The sequence below is a fragment of the Tachysurus vachellii genome, chromosome 4 (genome assembly GCF_030014155.1).
Source record: "Tachysurus vachellii isolate PV-2020 chromosome 4, HZAU_Pvac_v1, whole genome shotgun sequence".
NCBI lineage: Eukaryota > Metazoa > Chordata > Actinopteri > Siluriformes > Bagridae > Tachysurus > Tachysurus vachellii.
This window is the reverse complement of record NC_083463.1, coordinates 7,391,815-7,418,522: the sequence shown is the minus strand read 5'-3', so window position 1 is coordinate 7,418,522 and position 26,708 is coordinate 7,391,815. Positions and strand designations below refer to the sequence as shown.

General features: G+C 38.2%; 1 protein-coding gene across 4 annotated transcripts in view; it reads left to right on the top strand.

Moving 5' to 3' along the window:
* lrp8 (low density lipoprotein receptor-related protein 8, apolipoprotein e receptor) overlaps positions 1-25,801 on the top strand; it is a 208,011-nt gene extending 182,210 nt beyond the window's left edge. The window contains exons 13-19 of one of the 4 annotated variants that reach the window (XM_060867521.1): positions 894-1,033; positions 6,504-6,645; positions 8,478-8,630; positions 8,811-9,215; positions 15,623-15,691; positions 18,035-18,204; positions 19,926-25,801. In XM_060867521.1, the coding sequence (XP_060723504.1) occupies positions 894-1,033; positions 6,504-6,645; positions 8,478-8,630; positions 8,811-9,215; positions 15,623-15,691; positions 18,035-18,204; positions 19,926-19,964 (1,118 nt within the window). In that variant the 3' untranslated portion in view covers positions 19,965-25,801. Of the gene's footprint in view, positions 1-893; positions 1,034-6,503; positions 6,646-8,477; positions 8,631-8,810; positions 9,216-15,622; positions 15,692-18,016; positions 18,601-19,925 lie in introns of those variants that run through there. The other 3 variants (XM_060867520.1, XM_060867519.1, XM_060867518.1) reach the window with 3 other exon arrangements.
* Positions 25,802-26,708: the final 907 nt, after the last annotated feature.

Sequence of the window (26,708 nt, the reverse complement as noted above, 5' to 3'; positions counted from 1 at the left end):
TTGAACGGAGAACTTTATTTAAACGGAGAACTTTACACATTACACATAAGATTCCATACCTGTATATCTTCAGTGACAGGTGTCTTGTCCAATGATCGGTAAGTTTCCATTCAAAAACGATACACTACCGTTTCTGGGTTGTCTCACTTGTCGTTGTGTTTTTGAATTTGTTAATGTGTTTTCTGATTTGTTAATTTGGTTTGGGTTTTGTTAATTTGTTTTTGGTTTTGTTAATGTGTTTTCTGATTTGTTAATTTGGTTTGGGTTTTGTTAATGTGTTTTTGGTTTTGTTAATGTGTTTTCTGATTTGTTAATTTGGTTTGGGTTTTGTTAATGTGTTTTTGGTTTTGTTAATGTGTTTTGGGTTTTGTTAATGTGTTTTGGGTTTTGTTAATGTGTTTTGGGCTTTGTTAATGTGTTTTGGGCTTTGTTAATGTGTTTTCTGATTTGTTAATTTGGTTTGGGTTTTGTTAATTTGGTTTGGGTTTTATTAATTTGGTTTGGGTTTTGTTAATGTGTTTTCGGTTTTGTTAATTTGTTTTGCACTTCCCGGCCACCGTATGACATGAAGAACATCATATTTTCTTTGATAGAATTCAGGTGAGATTTGATTGGGATCATCTCATGCAGGTTAATGAGTAATATTTACACTGTAATTGCAGTGTCTAAATCCAGCTTAATGCATGAGACAACAAAATATATTTCATTGTGTAGGTTTAAGTGGAAAATCAGGCATGTTCTTTGCATGTATGTGTGTAATTTCTTCACCTGCTATAATGTATGCTCATAATAAATCTACCAGTCCATTCCAACACTTTGGTATTAGAGCGAATGAAATCAGGGCCTGAACATTAAAGTATGTATTCGTGACACTTGCTGAATTTTGTCAGCAGATTTGTCCAGCAGACGTCTGTACTGGGTAGACTCCAAACTGCACGTCATCTCCAGCGTGGACCTGAACGGAGATAATCGTAGGGTTCTGCTCTCGTCTACTGAGCACCTGGGCCATCCGTTCGCCCTCACGCTGTTTGAGGTAAACTGTGCACTTTCATAGCAAAATCACCTTTTTTTTTTTTCTTTCTTTATTTCTTTTTGATTTTGTAATTTATTTTTTCTTTTATACTTTTTCTTTATTTTTGTTATATTTTTGTTTTGTTTTCTTTCCTTGTTATTCTTTTTCTTTCTTTATTTTCTTGGAAGACTGGAAGGTTTTTCAAATTTTTTAGTTGTTTTCTTGTTTCTTTTTTTGTAATTACTATTAGATTTTGCTTTTTCTTAGTTACTTTTCTTTATTTTTTTATTTTATTAGGGAGTTGATTTGTTTTTATAAAGTTTTATATAGTTTTGTAACTTTATAACTTTTTCCTGACATCTTTGTCTTTTTAACTTTATATTGTTTTATTTACAGTTTCTATTATTCACAAGTATTTCCTTTTGTTCTTTCTTTCTTTTTTCTTTCTAGCTTGATTACAGGCTTTGCACTTTTTTCCTTTCTATTTATATGTTTACTTTGCCACTACTTTTATTTTTTTTCTGTGTATTGTGTACATCAGGATCCTGTATATCAGTACCTCAGGATCATGTATATCAGGATCATGTATGTCAGTACCTCAGGATCATGTATATCAGGATCATGTATATCAGTACCTCAGGATCATGTATATCAGGATCATGTATAATAAGTACATCAGGATCATGTATGTCAGTACCTCAGGATCATGTATATCAGGATCATGTATAATAAGTACATCAGGATCATGTATGTCAGTACCTCAGGATCATGTATATCAGGATCATGTATATCAGTACCTCAGGATCATGTATATCAGGATCATGTATATCAGGATCATGTATATCAGTACCACAGGATCATGTATATCAGTACCTCAGGATCATGTATATCAGGATCATGTATAATAAGTACATCAGGATCATGTATATCAGTACCTCAGTACCTCAGGATCATGTATATCAGTACCTCAGGATCATGTATATCAGGATCATGTATAATAAGTACATCAGGATCATGTATATCAGTACCTCAGGATCATGTATATCAGTTCCTCAGGATCATGTATATCAGTACCTCAGGATCATGTATATCAGGATCATGTATAATAAGTACATCAGGATCATGTATATCAGTACCTCAGGGTCATGTATATCAGTAACTCAGGATCATGTATATCAGGATCATATAAGTACATCAGGATCATGTATATCAGTACCTCAGGATCATGTATATCAGTTCCTCAGGATCATGTATATCAGTACCTCAGGATCATGTATATCAGGATCATGTATAATAAGTACATCAGGATCATGTATATCAGGGTCATGTATATCAGTACCTCAGGATCATGTATATCAGGATCATATAATAAGTACATCAGGATCATGTATATACGTCTGAAAAGGCAGCCGGTCACAAAAGTTCTCTTTCAAAACAATATTGGCTTGTATTGAGGTTTAGAAGGTGGTTAGCAAGCTAAGGAACATTAAATGAACATTAGTAGGGTCAGGGAGGTACTGAAAACTATTCCAGAAACACTGTGCACAAGGCATGTAGCGATACAAGTACAGTGTATTCGTAAATGAGTGTATACGTTATGAAACACACACGTATTGACACACACTTACAAACCTTGGAGTAGCCACTATAACTAATACCATAAACACTTCTTATGGTCATCCAGTAAATGTGAGTTGCTAGTAAGTTAGCTAGCTCAACATTTTTTAGCAGTACAAAATAAAAACAGAATTATGAAAGCAAACTACTCTGAACACTGCTTTCTCTGTTTTGCAAAAAATAAAGAACCAATGCTTTAAAGGTCGATACAGCTAAATCATTTGTGTTCACTCGACTACAAACTGTTGTAGAAATGACATTATTTACATTTACATTATTTCCTCTCCAGTGTCAACCAAATGAGGATGAGGTTCCCTTCTGAGTCTGGTTCCTCCTCATGTTCTTCCTCATATCATCTTAGGGAGATCTTCATCACCACCGTCGCCTCTGGCTTGCTCATTAAGGTTAAATGTTAGAGATAAATTATAACTTAATTTTAAACTTTAAACTTTTTTCTGTTTCCATACTTAAGTAAAGCTGCTTTGAGATATTGTGAATTGTTAAAAGTGCTGGTCAATGATGTCAATTCCCATGTCAGACTTTACCAAAGTTTAAAAATGTAACCTTTTGCTTGCAAAAATATTAGTGTGATTTACAGCTAATGACACAGCTAAGGCACACACTTTATACAAGGGAATGAAATTAAAGACCCAATTCCTACACTGCAAGTTTTTCCTCCTAATTGCGAACTTGCTTTACTAGAAAAGGTTAATCCACCAATGAAGGGAAGCATGCGAGTGTGATTTTCCTCTCAGTGGCGGAGCAGGGCGGCATTTCAAAAGAGCACACTGCCTGAGTTCCTCTCGTCCAGCACTAAGCGAGGATCTGCTGAAGCTCTGCAGGGAGGAACAGGGCTGACCTTTCCAAAAAAAAAAAACATTCTTAAATCTAGCAGTCTGTGTGTGAGGTACACTTTCTCATCCACACTCGCTCACTTTCAAATCAATTGAACCTCTGATAGTACAAATGACCATCTGGTAGTCATAGCAACCATCCACGGCTTTGTGATATCGCTGGAAAGGCTGATACGGTTTCTTTGAAGTGAAAGTGAGACAGAGAGAGAGAGAGAAATAGAAGGATGGCAGAGGAGGTGTTATTTTCTAAAGCGTGTGTGTTGGCAGGCTCTTGTAGATGCCAGAGACAGTGGTGTTTGCTTTAATTCGACTGATGAAAAACCTACATTATCCAAAAGATCTGAGTCTTCCATTGTCTTTCCCTCTCATGAGCTCACCAGCTCTCATTCGCTTTCCTGTTCATTTATTTATTTATTTTTGTAATTTGCTCTGGTAAAATGACATTTGTACAGTAATTACAAGCTTTATATATATATATATATATATATATATATATATATATATATATATATATATATATATATATATATATATATATATATAATTTTTCTGCAATGAGTCTATGCTAAAATACCACAGTTACATAATGTGCTTAATTTAGTGATGTGCATGTTACACCACGATCGAGCAGGATTGCTTTAGAAAAGCACAGGTCATCAGATCAGCAGCATTGACAGAAATGTTTGCTGTGAGTCCATTCCTGATTTTCCTTTGGGGATTGATTTGTGCAGAGCATCTAGGGAATCCAGAGCATTTAGATAAACAAATAGTGGTCAGAGCACTCAATGAATCTACTTCACTTTTAATTTGCAGTTTAGTTTTGGAATCGCAATTCTTGTTCTTGTTGTCCTTCGGCTGCTGCTCGGGGTCACCAAAGTGAATCATCCTATCCGCATAGCCATTTTATTTGGCGAAGATTTTACCCCAGATACCCTTCCTGACACTTTACCCAGGCTTGGATCTGGCACTGAGAGTTAACCCCTCAGTGGCTGGATTTGTTCTCGTGGTCCCTTTGAACTTGGGCTGTGGTGGTGAGCGCATGGGTTCCTGACGCAAAACCACCAGGGTCAGCAAGCGTACACTTACACGTACACATACACGTATGACCTTGACATTCCTGTAGAACAGACCTAATTTATTAAATTAAAACATGAATGAAAAATTATTTCTGATGTGCATGCAAAACAATTATGTTGCTTTCATTTTAAAGAATTTATTTAAATTATTTAATTGTTTAAATTTACATAAGAACGCACATGCGTGGCTAAACAACTACAAGTTGTTTTTGTTTTTAGTGTTTATTGCTTTTTTTAGGTGTATTTTTCTATTTTACACCATAATTACATATACTGAATTAATTTACTTAACAGCTAATCAAAATATTAAATGTAATTCTTTTTACAGTAGGAGAAAATTAATATTTAGCAGAATTAAATTCACGTTATTGTTGTTTCAGCGCTTTAACACAGCTCAGGTTTCTCATTAAAATGAATTAATTAATAATACAAATTAATTGTCCACCCCTGCTGTAGAATAACTTGCACAAATTTGAAATTCAACACGAATAACTTAATAAAGGAAATGATAAAATGATAAAATGCTCCTAGTTTTGGACAATACATATCAATGGCAATAAATAGTAACATCTTGCAAAATAAAGCACACAAACTCTTGGAGTTTGGATACATGGAGGTGGTTTTAAGAGCATCACAAAAGTAAGAACTCAAAAGTAAGAACCACTCATAATAAAAGGAGAGAGAGCGCTCAGGAAAGAGCGAACAATCTAGTATTCAAAACACAGGGTCTAAGGTCAGTCGGAATATAATCAGGACTCTAACAGGCTAGGCACAAACATTGCCAAAAACAGAGCACAAACGCATTCTATAAACCAGGGGCACAGGAGACAAGCATGGTAAATATCATTAAGAACTGAACGTATACTTTCCAAAGTGAAACAGGTGTATTTATAAACAGTGCTAAACCAAACATACATAATTATACACAGGTGAAGACAATTAACATGATGGAGAATAAGTGTGCGGGAGTGCAGGTGGTTGAGTCCAGGGCATCCATGTTTGTACTATAACGTATATCGATCATTACATTATACTTTGTGCATACATAGTTTCTTTTCATGTCTTCCACCACCCACTCAAAAAGATCCCTCAAAAGCAGCAGTACTGAAATGTGAGTTTTAATTCTGCGAGTATCCCTGAACTCAAGCTTGTGATATTGTAATCACTGAGATTTCATTTATGTGATTTAATATTTTGGGTTTAATCTGCTAAGGCATATTTTCTATTTAAAACAGAAACTTTTTAAGGCTGCACAAAAACATAAATTAAAGACAGTATACTAGCCACTAAGAGTAGGGGACTTAGAACTGAGCCTTGAGGAACACCATGCGTGATCGGGCAGTAGAGGATTTTTGTGTATTCCTTGTTTTATAGTGTTATCTATCAGAAGTATAAAATGCAAACCAAATATATGCTAAGCCTCAGATACTGACAAGAGAATGTCAGGGTTAAGAAGGATAAGATAAAATAAGATAAGAATGTTGATTGCCTCAGCATCATAAGAAAGCAGTATTCATTAGTGACTTTTAAGCTAAACTAAAATCCATAAGCTCATTTCTACAGACTGTGTGGAAAGATGACAGCCAGTATAACATATACAGTGTGTGTACTGTATGACATATTGCATTTTGTGATGCTTCCAAAGTTATTGCATTCCAGGCACATGTACTGTATAGCCTACAAATCAGCACCCAGGAACACTACACCCTATAGTTATAATACAGGTAAAAACAATCCAGCAATACTACATAGAAGGCAGGAATCTAATAACCTCATACATCTTAACATTGTTAATGGAGGTACTATACAAACGATTTTATAATTTATAAATTATTGGGGTTTTTTTTATTGTAGGATTATTTGAATGTTGAAAATTCATGCCTTGTTTCTTCCCACTTGTAGTAAGTATTATTTTTTTTAAGACTAAGTAATTTTTTTCTGCAGGACCGAGTATATTGGTCAGATCTGGAGGACGAGGCTATCTACAGTGTGAACCGGCTAACAGGCCACGATATCTCCATGCTGGCACAGCACCTGGACAGCCCACTAGACGTGGTGGTGTTCCATGAGCTCAGGCAACCCAAAGGTCAGACGCAAAACTCACCAATCAAACCAGAAACAATGACCATTAACCTTTACTCGTTTATTGTCCGTACACTGTGTTCTTCAATTATGCTGCTTTTAAACATATTTTAGACTTACAGATTTACAGGATGGAGTGAAACAGTAAGAAGAAAAAAAACATTTGCAGACTTCTCACTTTCACTTTGATAAATGAACGGTGTTGTTAAAGGATTAATAAATATACCAAATATGCTGAAAGTGCTAAAAAAGAAAAAAAGCTGGAAAACACACTTAAGCTAAGTGAAGAAGTGTGAACGAATGGAAATGTAATTTGGCTCAGTGTATTTCCTGGAGAACAGGGTGTAATATTCACAGAAAGGAAACCTCAAGAGGCACTGTGTGACAATAGCTTTAGTGAAATATTACTCAATAAGAAAGCACAAGGTGCTCAGAGCAAAGGGAGCTTGGCTCAGAAATAAGATCATCCTTAAATTCCTTTTCTTCTCTTGGGAGCAAGGGGGGGGAGTTGCTGTGAAGTACACTGAATTTCAGTCCTTTTATGTTTCCTTGTCCTTTTGTCATTGTTTTCTTTCTAGTATTATTTTACATGCTTCACATTACATTTACATTAACAATAATGTTAACTTTATATCGATTTATATTATTTTCATAATTTTATTTTGAAACTTGTTTTGGTTTGCTTTTTACTTAGCTTTAATTTTAGAGTGGTTTTTAATTGTAAATTGTTGTTCAGTAAGCATTGTATCCTGGTCAGGGGTGTAGAGGGTTCAGGGACATCGGATAAAAGGGATACGAGAGGCAGGAATACGTCTTGGATGTAAAGCCAGTCCAATGCAGTTCATTTTAAAAACAACTAGGGTTTAAAAAAAAAAAAATCTAAAGCACTTAATGAAATGACTTACACAAAATCACTTGCATTGAAAATCTAATAACTGTAATAGTTAAGGGTAGTTCAGTTTGCTGTCGCATCTACTGTACAATACAGCACAGAGAAATTCTATTTTCTTTGCATATACCACTTTGTAAATAAAGTATATAGTATACAAACTATATAAATCTGTATGTGTAATCATTTCCAGTTTTTATTAATCCAATTTAAATTGTTTACATATTTCATTTAATTTTTGGTTATTCTGTAAAAAAAAAAAAATATATATATATATATCCTATCCAACATATTTACAGATATTGGCTTCTTCTTCTTCTTCTATATTATGGGTATACTGCCAAAGAATTTTTTTTAATTCAATGTGTAAATAATAAAAATTCAAATTTTTGTCCTGCTAAACTCCATTCACCCTGCAGCCAGTTCACAATGTATTACATGTGAAATAAACACTGATGTGTGTGTAGTTTGAAACCACCTTAATTGCCCTTACTAATGATTCTCTCTCTCTCTCTCTCTCTCTCTCTCTCTCTCTCTCTCTCTCTCTCTCTCTCTCTCTCTCTCTCTCTCTCTCTCTCTCTCTCTCTCTCTCTCTCTCTCTCTCTCTCTCTCTCTCTCTCTCTCTCTGACTCTATATATCCACTTAGAAAGCAATCCAACTCCACTTTATCCGTGCACTGAGATGAAAGTGTCTTTGTTGTGGACGTTTTTAAACAGGGGCATTCTTCCAAGGACATTATTGGCTGAATTGTATTGCTGCATTGGTGCCAGTGCCAGACTTTAATTACAGTGTTATGTTAATAGTAGCCCTTGCGTTTTTTTTTTTTACACAGACCTCTGGCCTGTAATAATGGTGATTAAACATGCACACGTTAACGCAGACACTTCTAAACAGAGTTCCCATGGCTGATACACTTCAGTTCATGCTGTGTGCTTGTCTTTTTCAGCTCCAGACAGCTGTAATATGGGGAGTTTGCCCAACGGTGGTTGTGAGTACCTGTGTCTGAGAGCTCCACAGATCACAGAGCACTCACCCAAATACACCTGCGCCTGTCCTGATGACGCAGAGCTCGGCCCAGACATGCGCCGCTGTGTCGCAGGTAAGACCGCACTTATCATGAACTTCCTTTAAATCCAGCTTTTGTTTCTAGGAATGTACAGTAATGCTCACATATTGTCTGTGAACCTAAAACCTAAACTTATCTAACCTGGTAAACCAGCCACAGTTTTGAAAATGTTAAGCTACTATGGCTTCATTCTCTCTCTTTCTCCCAATACAGTACCAAAACCCAAGACTACAACAACTACACCTTCTACAACTACGAAAACAGAACCTTCTACACCTTCCACACCTCCATCAACCACTTCAACTTCGACAGCTAGCACCAGTACAACATCATCTAGTCCAAGTCCAAGTGCAACGACTGCTTCAAGCACGAATGCCCCGCCTACAACACACAGCACTACAGCTTTATTGCCATTAACCACACCACCTTCCATCACTGTGTATTCCACCACTCCATCACCATCCTCCACGACACGCAGCACTGAGAGCAGCAGCACACCACCATCGCAACGTCCCAGCTTTGCACAGAACGCAACAGGGAGCAGTCAAACACCAAGATCTACTACTGTCTCTCAAAAAGACGGACCAAACAGTGGGGACAGCAACCTCTCACACCGTGGTGAGTTACTTCTGTATGTCTGTGTATGTCTGTGTGTCTCTCTGTGTGTGTCTGTGTGTCTCTCTGTGTGTGTCTGTGTGTCTCTCTGTGTGTGTCTGTGTGTCTCTCTGTGTGTGTCTGTGTGTCTCTCTGTGTGTGTCTGTGTGTCTGTGTGTCTCTCTGTGTGTGTCTGTGTGTCTCTCTGTGTGTGTCTGTGTGTCTCTCTGTGTGTGTCTGTGTGTCTCTCTGTGTGTGTCTGTGTGTCTCTCCGTGTGTGTCTGTGTGTCTCTGTGTGTGTCTCTGTGTGTGTCTCTGTGTGTGTCTCTGTGTGTGTCTCTGTGTGTGTCTCTGTGCGTGTCTCTGTGTGCGTGTCTCTGTGTGCGTGTCTCTGTGTGCGTGTCTGTGTGCGAGGCCGTTTGTGTGTGTGTGGGCGTGTGTTTGTGTGTGTGGGCGTGTGTTTGTGTGTGTGGGCGTGTGTTTGTGGGCGTGTGTGTGTGTGTGGGCGCGTGTGTTTGTGTGTGTGCATGTGTGCATGTGTGTGTGTGCACAAGCAAGCATCAAGTACAGTTCCAGAATTATTGGTATAGAAATGAGATCAAAATAAATAATAAAAAGGTTGCGGTGTAGCTGTTAAGTTTAAATCTATGGAGATATTGTTGTTTTTTTGTGTTTGTTTGTTTAATTAACTGAATGCAGAGTTTTAGTTCCAGTTGTTAATGTATTCTGGGTGTATTAATCTCATATTTCTGGGACATTTTTAGTTTAACAATATAATTTTGATATAATGGAGGATTAAGAATTATTATTTATTTTTTCTTGAAAATCATCAGCACTCTCATATTTAATCTGTGTATTAATGTTCAAGATTCAAGATCCTTTGATTGTCACTATACTGAGTAAAGCAAAATTAAAGCAGTCCTTACAGTGCAATTCACTTATAATTCGGTGCAAGCTAAAATTTTAAGTGTGTGTATATATATAGTTTAATAATGTAAAATAAATAAAACAACTGAGTAATAAATAAATCAGTTATTGTAAATAATGTGTAGGTATAAATAAATATGTAAATATTCATGTAGAAATATATAGATAAAAAATAAGTTATTGCACAATATTCAAACAGGGATTTGTATATAATGAGAGGGTATTTAAGTGTAAGGGTTTGTAAACATGTCAATAATGTAAAATAATGCAATATTTTTTCATGCTGTAATAGCAGCACATTCATCATCGTAAGTCATGCAGGGTTTTAGCTCATTGACATGACACTGTAATAGAGATATTGTCATTCCGCAAAGTTGGTATGATAATAAGATTGGACCAGAGTGATATGTACAGAGTATCAACATGACCAACCAGAAGAAACACTGAGATAAAGCGAACAGCCGTCAGTTTCTGAGTTAAAAATTTCTCCTACGTGGTGGTGAAGATCTGGAGCCTGTCCAAGAAAGGCCCACTTACCACAACATGCAGAAGGATGAGAGGAAAAAGGAGTGAACATGGCCTGGTGCAGTGTTCATAGAAATGACATCAAAAGTGGAGCACTTATTCACAACTGGTGGCAATTTAGAGTCGGAAATCCACTTACCAGGTGGGACGAAACTGGAGAACCCCACCAGCATGACATAAAACACTTTTAAACAGAGCATCAGGAATACAAGACAGATGGTGCTTGTAAGATCAGATATGTTGGTACATGTGTGCCTGTCTGTCTGTTTTTGTCTGGTCTGCCTCTCAGTCTGCTCAGATGACTTCATCTGCCCTCGTCCACCGCTGAGATACGCTGACTTCTGTTGTATATTGAATATGGAAATGAGATCAAGCTCATGACTACACTGCTTTCCCCACAGCAGCAGAAGGAGTGTGAAGCACGTGAAAGTTAATGTGTGTGGGAGAATTTGCTTGCAGTGCAGCACTAGACCACTTGAGAGTGATGGATTAGGCTGTGGTCCTAGCTCTGGGTAGCAGCGCTCGCTCTGTGCTGAATTAAAGCAGGCAGTAGAGGAGAGAAGCAGCCAGGCTTGACTGATGAACACTGCCCCAGGCCATGTTCACTCCTTTTTCCTCTCATCCTTCTGCACACTGTGGTAAGTGGGCCTGTCCCGCTAGAATATTGCCAGCACCCATAACAACAACAAAAAAAAAAGCCTCACTCAATGGGATTAAGATTCTGGAGTGGCATGTCTTTATGTGTTGGATTGGAGAATCTGTGTACATTTATACAGCGTTAAATAACAGGTCTGACTGATTATACCATCATAGTACATATATATGAATTCACATTAGTGCTGATTGAAATGGGTTGAGTAAAACAACCAAACTACTGTTACCACCCTGAAGATTTATTTTTATACCAGAGTTATTTCCCCTACAAAATCTTGGTCTAGAGTCTATTAAGCCCAAAACAAAATGAAAAAAAGATCCTGTGTCCTACCAAGTCCCAAAACTTGACAAACAACAGCTTTTATTACAACAATAGAGTTTAATTAATTCACATAACTGTAAAATTTTAGATGAGAGGAAAGGAAATGATAGACGAAAGCGATCTAAATTAAATAGAAAATTCAGATACTTTCCGAAATTCTTAACTAGAATAAACTGGAAAAATTTACCAAGAAAAACTAATTTCTCTGATATTAAATAAAATGGGCTACAAGATTTTTTAGGTTGTTTTGGTTGTTCACTTTACTTCAATCTTCATTTATATATATTATACAGTGAAAAAGATTGACAGTATTATTCTTTTTAAACGTCTTCAAAAGAAAAATAGTGCAGCTTGTCATTGTTAGAAAACGGAGGTGTCTTCATGGATACTAATCCAGACCCAATGCAGGGATAGATAAAAACATGATTTATTACATAAAAACACAAAAGAACAATGGGGGAAAAAAGAAAACCTAAACCCAAAAGAACCAAAACTGTACAACCAAACCAACACAAAGACGGGGACTCGGCGCTGCTTAATATAAATAAAAAGGTAGACAATTAGACACATGAAGAACCAGTGTGCTAAGGCGGGAAGAAATTAGACAATGACGGGGCAGACATATAAACACAAAACATAAACAAAAACACATGGGACAAGAGACAACGCTCCCTAATGTTCCAACAGATAAAATGTCCAAGTGTGATCCTGACAGTTATGTTATCAAGAAAATGCTCCTCCATCCTTAACTTTCCCATGGTGAAAATCTTAAACTGCAAGCTTCTTCTTCCTTCCAAGATGCTATTTAAATGTCTACTTAAACAACACAGAAATTATCATTTTTTCCCCCTGCTACCTTAGAGCCTTGTTGTTATAGAGATTGTTATAGTAGATTTCTCAAACCTTTGTGAATTCAACATAGTTCAAAGGCTAAGGTTGAGTTTACTACCCAGGACTTGAAGAACATGTGAGTTTAGATATTGATCACTGTGATGTCCTCTAAAGTCGGATGAAAGTTGTTGTAATTCAATTCAAGTTTATTTGTATAGCGCTTTTTACAATGGACATTGTCACAAAGCAGCTTTACAGAACATAAACATAAAACAAAAGATAAACATAAGGAGAAGTATAAAGAATTAATGTAATAAAAATTCAAGATATATACAGTTCACAGTGTGTATGTATGTATGTATGTGTGTATGTGTATTTGTCCCCAATGAGCAAGTCTGAGGCTCAGGCAACAGTGGCAAGGAAAAACTCCCTTAGATTGGTAAAGGAAGAAACCTTGAGAGGAACCAGACTCAAAGGGGAACCCATCCTCATATGGGTGACACTAGATGGTGTGGTTACAAATATACAAGTATCACAGAGTCCAACTGGAGCCGGTAGATCTGTAGATGTCTCAGGGTTCTCACAGAGTCAGCCTTGTCTCAGTGGAGGTCCAAAAATTTCAACGCACGGAAGACGATCTTAGCATGGGTGTCTCAGCATGGGTAGAAAAAGAGAAGAGAAGAGCAGTGCATAGGGATTAACATATCTGCTGTTCATAAGAATGTGCAAGTCTAGTGTGATAGTGCACAATATTTATGGGATGTATTATGTGTACGCCTGACTAAAGAGATGAGTTTTCAATCTACATTTAAACTGTGAAAGTGTGTCTGAGCCCCGAACACTCGAACCTCTGTAATGACCTCTGTGGAACTTCCCACTCCTCGCGGGAGTACTAGCACTTCCAGGTCACTCTCACCATTGTATTTCCATTGTTTCTCTGCTCCTTTCCATTGTCTTTCTCTGCTCCTAGAGAGTTTCACTCCTAACCCTAAGGTTGGGGGTTCGAGTCTCGGGCCGGGAACAACCGAGGTGCCCTTGAACAAGGCACCAAACCCCCATAAATGTCTGCCCACTGTGTGTGTTCACGGTGTGTGTGTTCACTGCTGTGTGTGTGCACTTTGGATGGGTTAAAGGCAGAGAACGAATTCTGAGTATGGGTCACTGTACTTAGCCGTATGTCACGTCACGTCACTTTGCCTCTATTTCTGATCTCCTGCCTGACTCTTGTTACTGTGTTTTGCTTCATGTTTTGGATTGTTTGCCTTTGGATTTACTATATAAACTCTGCTTATGGATTCTCCACCCTCGGTTCCCAACTCCTCCTTACAGTTATGTACTGATTGGACATTTTCCCAGCTCCTCTCGGCACCTTACTGTTTCAGATCTATTTTTACGCTCTCGGTCTCTCAGCTAAAGCTTGAGAAAATCCAGCCTACCAGCCTCACCAGAAATATGGCCACCTGGATATTTTATCAGTGTCTAAATGTAATAGAGTGCTCCTTTACAGAGAAACTGAATTGCAGCTCTGAACTAAATGACGAATGCTTTGGAAACGGCTGCCAACTCGCTCTCTTGCCCGTTTGCCCCGTTTCCTAATGACTCTGAGCAGTCATGAGAGGGGCTGTAATGCAGCCTTCTCCTAACACTCAGAGGAAAAACCAGGAGAGAAAGAATCCTTCAGGACACGGCACGTCCTGAAAGAGCACAGCAATATAAAGAAATATGTGGCTGTGTGGAAATAAGCTGTGTATTACAGTAGCACTTCTTCCATCATTCCTGGTTCAGATCATCAACAACAGCTGTTAAAATGCTCTGTTATGCCAAGAGTGAGGTGCTGATTTATTAACAGGGTAACAACTTACATATGAGTAAAATAACACAGTATGTCAGTTTTGCATGTTCGCTTTAATGAATATTAAGCGTGCTGTGTTTGAAAGAACGATTGCTTAATAAATACCACAGAAAGGCATTTATTTAAATTTGCAGAAAATGAAACTATTTTGTTCAAATAGTCTCTCAGATTTATGACTTAATAGAGACAGAGTGAGAGACAGAGTGAGAGACAGAGTGAGAGACAGAGTGAGAGACAGAGTGAGAGACAGAGTGAGAGACAGAGTGAGAGACAGAGTGAGAGACAGAGTGAGAGACTGAGAGCGAGACTGAGAGCGAGACTGAGACTGAGAGCGAGACTGAGACTGAGAGCGAGAAAAAAGAAATCCTGTTAGAAGCTGCAGTGTCATGTTCACGGGAACCTTGTTTCACAGTATTAAATACAAGCTGATTTTAATCACAATGTCATGATATTTAATTGAGAACATTTTCCAGCTAGGAAATGGTTGTGGTATAAAAGTATAATACACTTATATACTTAGCATTATAACTTTGGTAAAAAAAAACAACTTCGATTATAACAATAACCCTACTTTGTGTCATGCCGCATATAAAGTCCATACAACATCTCATTTAAATATTCTCTCCTTCCAGCAGAATAAACGATTAATATGTTATTTTTTGTAAATTGTTCGTAACACTTGATTATGTTGTCAATTGCATGTGCCGCAGTGACCGTCCTAGTGCAGCTCTCTGCAATCAGCCCTCATTGCAGTGAAACCAACAAGAGTGTCATCCTGAGTGTTCCTCAAGTCATTTCTCCCACGCCTTTAATGTCGCTCTATCTTTTACTCAATCAACGTTTTGATATGCTGAGCACATTTCAGAAAGACGACCAAACTCTATCTGTATTCTCGTGTCATCCCCTCTGGTCCTCCTAATCTCTGGGCTCAGGCTTTATTACCTGACACTAATTGCACTTTAGCTAAATGCGCTAATTGTGAGATGGAGATTGAGTTTATTTCAGCGCCTGATTATGCGCAGGAGAAAAGAATGGAAGTGAGGAAAAGAGAAGAATAGTCTTTGTGTGTGTGTGTGTGTGTGTGTAAGAGAAAGAGAGAGAAATTGGGGCACTGCCAAAGCAAATGGCTGGCTCTGATCTAAAAAGTGAAGAGAAGTGATAAGGATGAAGCTTCTAAAAAAAAAAGTAGACAGTTTGAGTACATCATCCACCTCGTAAATAATGTCTGCTCTTGGTCCTATGCTGGTGGAGTTAGGATGAGGATGACTGAAAACATCTCTCTCTCTCTCTCTCTCTCTCTCTCTCTCTCTCTCTCTGCAGCTTCAGGTGGTCACTTCCTCCTCGGGAACAACATCACGGTGGCAGTTCTGGGTGTCGTCATCCCTATAGGTAAGCCTTCACGCTTACTCGAGCACTATGCTTCTCTCTCTGCATGCAGCAGAATCTCCTGCTTTTCTGTATGATTTGCATGATCTGGTGATATTTCACACGAGTATCCATTTATAATAAATCAGTCTAAGACTGTATATGGCATGTGTATGGCATGTATGATATGCTATGATGCATTCATGTAAAACCATGAAACACATTATTATAGTTCTTTATGAAAATGCATTACAACTTATAGCAGTATTTATAACGGCATTTGAATTGTTTATAATGCGTGACGAACGCTAATGACGAAGACGGTTTGCAGGTCATGTGAAGTCATCTGGAAATATTTAGTTCACTATAATGTGAAATGTTAGAGACCTTATAAAAATGATTTAGTGCTTAAACTCTATATACCTGTGTGGGTTTGGGTTTCATAAGTGATAAATGTCACTGATATGAAATTGTGATTTATTTATTTTTTTTTATGGTTTTAAAGTCAGGACATTAATAACGCATAATAATATGGCAATAAAGTGTAATGCGTTTTCATTAGTAATTATAACAATGTGTGTAATGTCTTATGAATGTGTCATAACGTTATAGGTCATTATAGACATGGCTTGATTTCCTTCCTGCTCCACAAAGCCTTAGTGTATGTGTGTGTCTGTGAGGCACCACTGGCTCTGATACACTGTATTTGTTTCAAACTCTTTGGGTATTTGCTGTATGGGCTCCAAATGCTGCAATTCTAATATACTGTATAATATATCTATATCTATGTATATACAGTAAAGCTAGTCCCCGAGTTATGAAGGAGATGCATTCTAATGATCTTCATCGTAACTAGAAAACATCGCAAGTCAAACCATGACGTAGCCTATCCAAGAGTCTTTAAAAAATGCTGATCAGTATGGCATAGTATACTGTAATTTGTTAATAATTTAAGAAAATTTGGCTAATACTATCTAATAGCTTTAACTTTAACAGTAATGGGGAAATTGTTAAAGCTACGTATCATAAATCCACTGAAGTATCATATAGTATCGTATTGTTCTGACAAAGATTCTGTCCGACGTCTGCATACTTGAAGACCGTTAGGTTGTTGAATGCTACATTAACCTAGTCGTGGGAAGATGAGGATGGCGATGATGGAGCAAAGAAACGCAGAAAAAATGCACGCTCTAACACTGCGACAACTGCACTCTGTCGTTCGCAAGCGACGCTGAGGCGTGGCATGTCACAAGATGTGAGCCCAACAAATCGTACCACGTCTGCTGCTACGATTGCCTGCTATGTGAAATTCTAAATGTTTTTAAAATTTTGTCATATTGTTATCGTCCATCGAAAGATCGAATTCGAATTATCGTAACTCAGAGGGTAGCTGTATGTATATATGATTATTATTATTAAATATGCTGGTTATAATTCTATATATCCCAATGTAGCTGGTTTACATTTGATGCATGACTTTTAACGTTCAGACGTAGAAGCATTGCAAAAGCAGCATGTTCACATATTCACCTTCTAACCTTACTATCTATACATCTGAAGGATTAAAAGCAATGTCTATTAGATGGCAGAGTAATAGAACAAACAGCTATTTGTCAGGTTCTCAAGTAAAACAAATAATGATTAGCGATTTCACACACAGTAACAGTAAACAAGTGACAAGATCTGTTTCCCTTTAAAACTTTCCACCATTAGATCTGTGTGTCAGATGAAAAACGATGACCTTTAAAAATATCTAAATACACAAAACAGACATTTCAGTGAGAGGATTTCAGCTCTAAATCCTGATAATCACAAGCTTTGGACTAATCGAGTCCTCATTACTGAATCACCAATTGTGTTAATAATTCTAATCAAAAATATGTAATGTTGAATTATTTTTTGATGCAAAACAGAATTTTTTTTAAACATACTCGATGGCCAACACAACCAAAGCCATGGGTGCCAATACTTACTGTAGTTAGGTAATTTACTTAAGTTATTTTACTTTTAATTTAGTCAACTTAGTCATTTAAACAGCTTTAATTCTTCGCAGTATTTATGTTATATTTAAATAATAAAATTAATGCTCTGTGCATTCAATTTAAATCTAAAGTAACTGGTTGTTAATTTTTGTGCTACTATTATCTTCTATACACTGCTAATTTAATCAGTTGAAATGAGTGTTTTCACCCATGCAGCATTTTAAACCCAAAAGTTTGAGTTGCTGTTGCTCTGGAATGTGTGTGTGTGTGTGTGTGTGTGTGTGTGTGTGTTATGAAGCGCTGCCCCGTGTCCTCTGGCTGTGTTAACGCCCTCACCGTGTGTCGGCTGTGTGTTAAACGCATGCAGTTCCTATCCTTGCCACAGTGGTCCTCACGCTGGCGTGCACCGGAGGCTACCTGGTCTGGCGCAACTGGAGGCGGCGCAACACCAAGAGCATGAATTTCGACAACCCGGTGTACCGCAAGACCACCGAGGAAGACGACGACGAGATCCACATTGGCCACAGCGAACAGATCGGCCACATCTACCCAGCCGTGAGTGGAAGCGTCCGGCAGCCGTTCTTAGCGCTCCCGTTAGCGGGCGGCATCCCTGACCCGGCCGCACACTGGTACTCGGGGGCTCCCATGCTGACCAGCACAAAGTGAAGACAGAAAAGAGCTTCACTGCAGGTTAAATGAGATTAGGGCCGAGCGAGGTATGCCCTGATGTTAAAGGAGACGATGCTGCAGTACTAAACGTACACACGCTTAACCCGTACTTCATCCACCACACCTCAGTCATCATATTTTCTATTCCAAATTCACCACCACATACATTTTATTCATGTTTCTTGGAAGTGAATCAAAGTTTCCATGTGAAACCATAGAGACATCATATTCCATTTGCGTCGAATTATCAGCATGTTTCCACGGAGCTTCTGGAACCTTCCGAGGAACTAAAGCGCCCCCGATACTCTCCTAAATGTTTTGTCTTTTTGTTATTTTGTTTAGTTGCATAAATATGGTTTTTTTCACTTGCCATTAAACATTCGTCAATGCAGCAACATATTTTTTTTAAAACAAAAGCTTTCAAATATTCCACTTTACCATTTTTTTTTAAACAGTAAGCCTTAAGCAGTGGTCCAGCTACATGCTCTGATTCGTTTGAATGAAAAGAAAACAGTCTCCAGTAATGATTCATTTTGTATAGTGTCAAGTTCATTCAGGTGAAACCACAAAATAGTATGAGCTAACAGAAAACTAAATAGAACTGTTATGGGATCGAACTAAATAGAACTAAATAATGAATTATGTCACTTGATATAATGAATTATATAAAGATCTTTGGCTTTTTTTTTGTACTACAACCTCAGTGAATAGAATAGTGATGGTTACATGGCTAGTAAGAGTTCAAGTTTTGAATTCTGTCACTTTTAAAACTCTAGACGTATCAGCTTTTTCCAAAAAAAAACATTGATGTTTCCTAAGAAGGTTCCTGAGAAAGTTCCTAAAAGGGTTTGTGCCATGGAAACTCACAGGATGTGTCTTGTTTGCTGTTTAGTAATAAGGAAGTAGTAACCATGCAGTGCCCTTGAGTTGCATTATTTATTCACTACAGCTGAGTTAGGGACGAGTAAATTAGCACTTTAAATGTTGGGACAATCTTTTTGAGGTGGTACGTGGAATGTTCTTTAGCATCCCTGTGTGTGCGGGTGTGTGTGTGTGTGTGTAAGGGGGCTGTGTTTAAGCAGTGTAAACTCTCTCACACCCACATTCAGAATTTTACAACTGAAGAACAGAGCAAATAAACGAGATGTCAGACTGAAAACAATGCTCTGTACCGAACAGTCTGAGGCTAGAGGAAGGTTTAGTCTCTCTCTCTCTCTCTCTCTCTCTCTCTCTCTCTCTCTCTCTCTCTCTCTCTCTCTCTCTTACTTTCTAAAATATTTTTCTTTCTATCCAGCTACTTTTATTTTTATTTGTTTGTTTGTGGAATTATCTATGTAATTAGTTAATTTACTTATTTATTTGTTTGTTAATTTGTTTTTGTATAATTACCTAATTCATTGGTTTATTTTATTTATATATTTATTTGTTTGTTTGTTTTTTTGATTGATTTACATAACTATTAATTTAGTTTTGTTATCTTTCCTTGCTATTCTTTCTTTCTCTCTTTCTTTCTTTTTTCCTTCCTTCCTTCCTTCCTTACTTCCTTCCTCCCTCCCTCCAGCAGTATGTAACCATTTTTTTGTTTGTTTTTTATGTGCTCTGTGCAGCGCGTGGCACTCAGTGTGGAGGATGACGGATTACCCTGAGGTTGTTTTCTCCTCCCCTCCCTAACTCCATCCCTGTGTCTATCCATCCACTTGTTTGGGTCCCTTGGTCTGGTGGGGAGACTGCAGTACTGCACAGCAAGGCCCAAAGAGAACAGGACACTCAAACACACACACACACACACACACACACACTCTCACTCTTTTTGGTGTTAGTGCTATGTGACACACAGATTTGTCCTTTAGACGCTGTGCAGCTCCTTGCACAGATTAGAGACTAACACTAACCTATATGTGGTCTAGCTCAAGTCTTTATTACTGCAGCTCCAGCAGAAACACTAGCAATCATTCCCATATAATCATCACTAATTTTATAGAACTCTGCTTCATTATGTGTACTGAGTGCTTTTATTGCTGGTGTAAACTTGCAAAGTGTGTGTGTGTGTGTGTGTGGACAGGGATACAGGGGTGACTGGGACTAATCTGCTTTGTTAGCACTAGACCATTTAAAGATGAACACATTTTGTTGAGTTGGAAAGCAAACAATTTCTACACACACTGTACATTTCTGATGCACTACAGTATGTGATGCCTTGTCCCCTATATAAGAATAAGAAAGGAATTAGGAAACTAGGCATAAAGTTGCAGTCTTTTAGCACCGTGTCAGTGCAGTCAGTCTTTTAGCACCGTGTCAGCTGTATTTAGACGTCTTCCTTACATAATGGATTCAGAGTTTAAAGGATATGAGGATTTTAGGATTTTAGGAAATTGTACACGTCTTCATAATCCACAACCACAGGGCTTCCACGACCCAAAGCCTGTCGCTCCTGAGCTCTTCCCAGTCTCACGGTCACTGAGTTTTATTCGGCTCAACACTTTAGCTCACGCTCTAAGATCAGTTAGTGTTCCTTGTCACTGGAATGGTTTCCTCAACGGCACGGTCGTGGGAAGAGGTCTTACATGTGAGGAGTGTTGGAATTTCATTCAGAATTCAAATTGCTGTTGTATAAAAAGGATTAGATAACTCTTAGTTCTGGTCCATTCATTTTATTACGCCAGTGATGTACCATGAGTGCTTATATACTGTATCACTCTTCTCGTCTGAGTTCACCACATAAAATTCTACTTCCTACTTCGAAACAGTTCCTACTAAAGTTAGTGACATCGTCAGCTGACATGGCAAATGGTACATATTATGAATATTATGAATGTAACTTTTGACTTGAAAATGTAAAAAGCTCGTCAGATGAAGACCTTTAACGCTTTAACGAGAAAGCAGAAATAATGTGAACTGGCTAGCGGCTAACCAACAGGCTATAAAACGAAGGTGGCTTCTTCTACTTCTACTTCTATCTTTTTTTAGGCTTTTATTTCTACTTAGAGGAGCAAAAATACCCAGAACATTTCCTTTGTTTTAGTGTTTGTGCAACGTTCTCAGACCATCACTTATACATCCTTGTTCGTGTAGACGCCTTATGTACCTTGTAGTATATTTCTATACACTTCCTGTGTCTTTCAATTGGAAATATGAGTTTAGTCATTTAAGATGGATAAATGGAGTGTAAATTGTTTTTAGGCTAAAGTGTTAAAAGGACAGTCTGCGTACCTTTAAAAATACAGGCCTAAATACTACATCCTTGAAGATCCCACCACAGTGACAAGAAAAGGCTTTTTCGGAGAGTGTAGGATTTTTACCCTTTGTTGGTAAGGACCTATTTTTCCTGTTCCTTCTGTGATTCATAGCAGAAACGTTGACTTTAACATTGATTACTCAGCAGTGCAGGCCGGTGGTGGGCGAAGTATTCGTAACAGATTAGGTTTTAAATTGTTGTCCAGTGACTAAACATGTTCACATGAGGTGAGGTCATGTGTCCTTACCCGACTTTGTCCTGTTATTCATTCATGCTGCGATAGCCTTAGATCTCTGACCAATAAAAACACATGAAATCTGATTGCACCAGTTAAACCAGGATTCAGATTTGAAACCAGATACGATTATAAATTCCCTTTTTGAACCAAAATGAAAATTGGAAAACATTTTGTTTTATTTTTTGTTTTTCATTGTACATACTAGCAAGATGTCCATCATTGATTACAAATATGTACATCATTTTATATATACAGTATAATCTATCTATCTATCTATCTATTAGCCTATGTGGGTGGGACTGGGGGTGAAAAATTGGATCAACATATTAAGATATCATTCATTCATTCATTCATCTTCTACCGCTTATCCGAACTACCTCGGGTCACGGGGAGCCTGTGCCTATCTCAGGCGTCATTGGGCATCAAGGCAGGATACACCCTGGACGGAGTGCCAACCCATCGCAGGGCACACACACACACTCTCATCCACTCACGCAATCACACACTAGGGACAATTTTCCAGAGATGCCAATCAACCTACCATGCATGTCTTTGGACCGGGGGAGGAAACCGGAGTACCCGGAGGAAACCCCCGAGGCACGGGGAGAACATGCAAACTCCACACACACAAGGTGGAGGCGGGAATCGAACCCCGACCCTGGAGGTGTGAGGCGAACGTGTTAACCACTAAGCCACCGTGCCCCCCTATTAAGATATCAATATTTTTATATTGCAATTCCTGGAAAATCCTGAATTAAAATTTTATTGGGCAGAAATACAAGCCTTTTTTTTTTAAATACATTTATTGTTTTTTTTGAACATCTTTTTTTCCAGTATCTGTTACCGAAGATGACACTCTTAACCCCACTGGCTGTTACTGTCTGAGAAATTAATTGTACATCACATCGCTCTATCAAATATTTAGTAGATCATTGTTTGACATGGCAGTAGAAAATGTTGAGTTGATCTGAGAGTGTGGGCTTCCTGCACATATCCAGTTCCAGACTAGATTAACGAGCCCTCGTTTATTTCTCTAACACACGATCCTGTTTCCGTATGACTTCGGCTCAAACGTAATGACATCCTGTACTCCAGAGATCTGAGTTGTATATACAAAAATTGAAGGTATAATGAGCTATTTCTGTATAACGTTTTTTTTTTTGATGTCAGAGATTTAAGACAAGAAGAGTGTGAATATTAAAAAAAACAATGCGTTCAGATCAGGACATGATGAAGGTTTCATTACAAGAGGATTTTTTGCCAACTAACCAACTGACTATTAAAATTCACAAACAATGGAGTGACCTGGGATCTCACACACTAGAAAAAGATATAAAGCCTAAAACATTGACAAATAGCAAATTATCAGTAATCTCAGAGATGTTGAACTGAATTTTTTTTTGTATTTTTTTATATTTTTTTTTTTTATTAAACCCAGCTTGTGCTGTTACAGTATATTAATCCCAACTCCTGTCTTAGTGACCAGGACAGACCTCCTCTCACACTACTTACTGATACTTCCATCACATGGTATTATTCATTCAGCTACTGTATCTTCCTGAAAGCTGAAATCTATCTTTCTAAATCAAACCTGTTGCTTTCAAATCACCTGACTAGCAAAAAGAGGCTGTAGTAGTTAATATAAATCAAGTGAAATAAGCTAGCTGGCTAGCAGGATTGTAACTGGAGTAACTAGCACGATTGGAAATTGGATTAGCTAAGAGGTAACTTCATGGCTAGTTGTTTAGTACTGATTTGTTCAGGTTTTTTAGTCTTTTTAAAGTCGGGGTGGAATCTCATCTTTATTTTATCAATCATAACAGTAGCAAAATATTATGTATATAATTCAACTTATATTTTGGTAAGAGGGACCACATCGGCTATTCAGCAAAGTAAGGACTGTGGTAAATCAAGCAACATTTGTCTAGATGGTTTGAACAGCTGGAAGGAAAAATTCTTTGTTGCTGAAATTAAATCAGAAGAGAGAGATTTGCTAATACGTATTATTTAATGCGCAAACAAGATCCAAGTCTCCAGCTTCATCAGCGAAGAAAACATTCATTCCAGACATTTTGAGACAACATAGAGATGTTTTTATTTTCTGCTGTATGTTTGCCTTAACTGTGAGACCCGGTGTCCTTGTACGAGACCAGACGTTCACACACTTCTGCAGTTCTACAGATGCAGAGAAAAGCTGCACTGATCAGTCGTATACACACCATCCAGAGAGACACGGTGTGCTTCATGTTAACTGTTTCTGTTTGCATCGCACAGGTTTTAACACTGAAAGCAATGAAGCGGTGTAGATTTTTTTTAACATCTAGTCTTCATGGACGTCTCCTCACTCTTCCTGACTCATACTTCCAATACATTTTTCGACGGTATGTCCGATGATTAGAACGATATACTTTAAATATTTTTTAGGAATCTTACGCAAGCAATACAGGGTAATTTTATTACTTATTTCTCCAGATTAGGTCTGGACATGCTGGTGTTTTTTCTATGTGTACCTAGTGATTTATGGTGGTTTTTACTGTTTAGAGATGAGAGCTCTGAGCATTTTGTACGTAGCCTTTACCGCATTACGACATCACAGGGTTTATCATGTGTTGCGTTAGAGGTCGCCCATCTGTGTTCTTTTAAAGGGACTCGCGACGTAGACAGATATATTTATTGTGTGCTTCACCTAGACATTTACACATTGTCTAATCCCCAACCTTTCAGTAGACATCAGCTCTTTCTGTGTACCTACTCTATGCATATCTAACTCTAAGGTAAATCCCTGCCTTCCTGCAGTGCAGTGTAGGGTTGCACCATGCTGCTCCTTCCTCTTACTGTCTCGCATCTCATCACATCTCTCACCCCACTAACATCAGATGTTTAACCCATCCTCACTTATCACTCATCCCCCAGTGGTTGTTTTTGTAAGGGCTATCTTTTCCCTCATGTGGAAAGCACTCTGGGCAAAAGTGGAAGTACGAGACGGAAGCTGTGGCTGAACCCTACGCCGCACCTTCCTCACGGCTGTGCGCTGTGAGAGCAGAGACAGCGCCCCCTACCGATCCCTCCGACAAAGCGTCACTGCTGACTCTCCTGGACGCTGGCTCCCTCTCCTCTCACGCTTAGTCTTTTGTGATCTGTGAATATAATGAGCTCCATTTTTATTTCCCTCATGAGTGTACTACTTGAACAAATGTCCAGACTCATCTCTTTCTCTTTATTGATGTACAGTATCAGGAAGCAGATATTTTCTCTCAGGGAACCGTTTCTTTAACGCGTTCCTAAACAAAACAAATAAAAAAATTAAAAAAAAACATTTTCTACACCGTTTGTTGCACAAACCTTTCGAGAAGCCTTCTGCACTGTGTAAATGATTACATAGGAGAAGGGACAAGGGTGTGGGTGGGCTGTCCACTGGGCTCGAATCAAGATTTGTAAATACCTTTTCATACGGCAGAAGTTTTGATAATGTTTTGAACATTTCTGTAAAATGATGTCTATATTAGTCTCCTGGAAGCAGATGGAAGAGTGTAGACCATATCTGAATTTATTTGTACAGTGAAAGCACTGGATTTCTTTACTACTTGATTGTAACTAAAAATTAATCAGCCAAAGTGTTTTTTTTGTTTGTTTGTTTGTTTGTTTGTTTTTATTTTCTTTTTATTATAATTTAATGAGTCTCTTAACAGTAAATCATTGCAGAAGTAGGCATTGCTGGTGTATTTAATTCTATATAATAGATCATGTGTTGAAAGACAGGATTATGAGTTTAATTTATTGGTGCCTTGTTGTGTATATTTTTCAATACTGTTATTTTCTCTTTTTATTCCTTCCTCCTGTGTGTTGGGCTTTGTGGGGTGTAGGGTATTTGGGGTTAACCTAGCAACACTGTACTTACATGGGATATCTGTCCTGTATGCCAAAATGGTCTCACTTACGTTTCTATGAAAATCGAGCTGTTGATAAATATCTCTATATATTGATATATTAAATTGTTTTTAAAAACCAAACGTTGTCTGTCTTTGTCATTTAGCATAAAGCTGCTCAGATTTCATCAGGGTAAGCGGTTCAGCTCCTCTGAGCTCCTGAATCACTCTGATTGAGACCAACGTTTAAAGGAAATTACAATAATGTGTAGAAACCAAATTATCGGTTGGAAAGACAGTTACCCGGTGGCGTGTGTGTAAGTGTGTGATGGGCTGCGAGCCCCCCTGTGTGTTGTGTCTGGATCGCTCGTGATGATGGTGGCTCTTTGTCTGGCATTGACAGGAAAAACTCCTGCTGCACACCACTCTAATTTGCTTAATGTCTGTGTTCTTTGTGTGTGTGTGTGTGTGTGTGTGTGTGTGTGTGTGTGTGCGTGCTGAATGAGCAATAAACCTCCAGTTCTCTCTCTCTCTTTCTCTCTCTGTCTGTCTGTCTCTCTTTCTGTCTCTGTCTTTCTCTCTTTCTGTCTCTGTTTGTTTGTCTGTCTCTCTTTCTGCCTCTGTCTGCCTGTCTGTCTGTCTCCCCTCTGACTGTTTGCCTGTCTGTTTCTCTTTCTGTTTGTCTGTCTCTCTCTGTCTCTCTTTCTGCCTCTGTCTGTCTGTCTGTCTGTCTGTCTGTCTGTCTGTCTCCCCTCTGACTGTTTGCCTGTCTGTTTCTCTTTCTGTCTCTCTTTATGTCTCTGTCTGTCTGCCTGACTGCCCTCTAACTGTTTGTGTGTCTGTTTCTCTCTCTCTCTCTCTCTCTCTCTCTTTAGTTCTCTCTTTCTCTCTCCCTCCCTCTCTCTCTCAGTGATATTCATAGGGTTGCCATGGCATTTATGAGGAGGCGAGTCTCCTTTGTTGTCAAGCCTCTCACCTCTCTTTCTCATTACAGTGAGCATGATTAGACAGGGTCATGTGCTCTTGTCATTTTTATATAGCCTGGCATTGT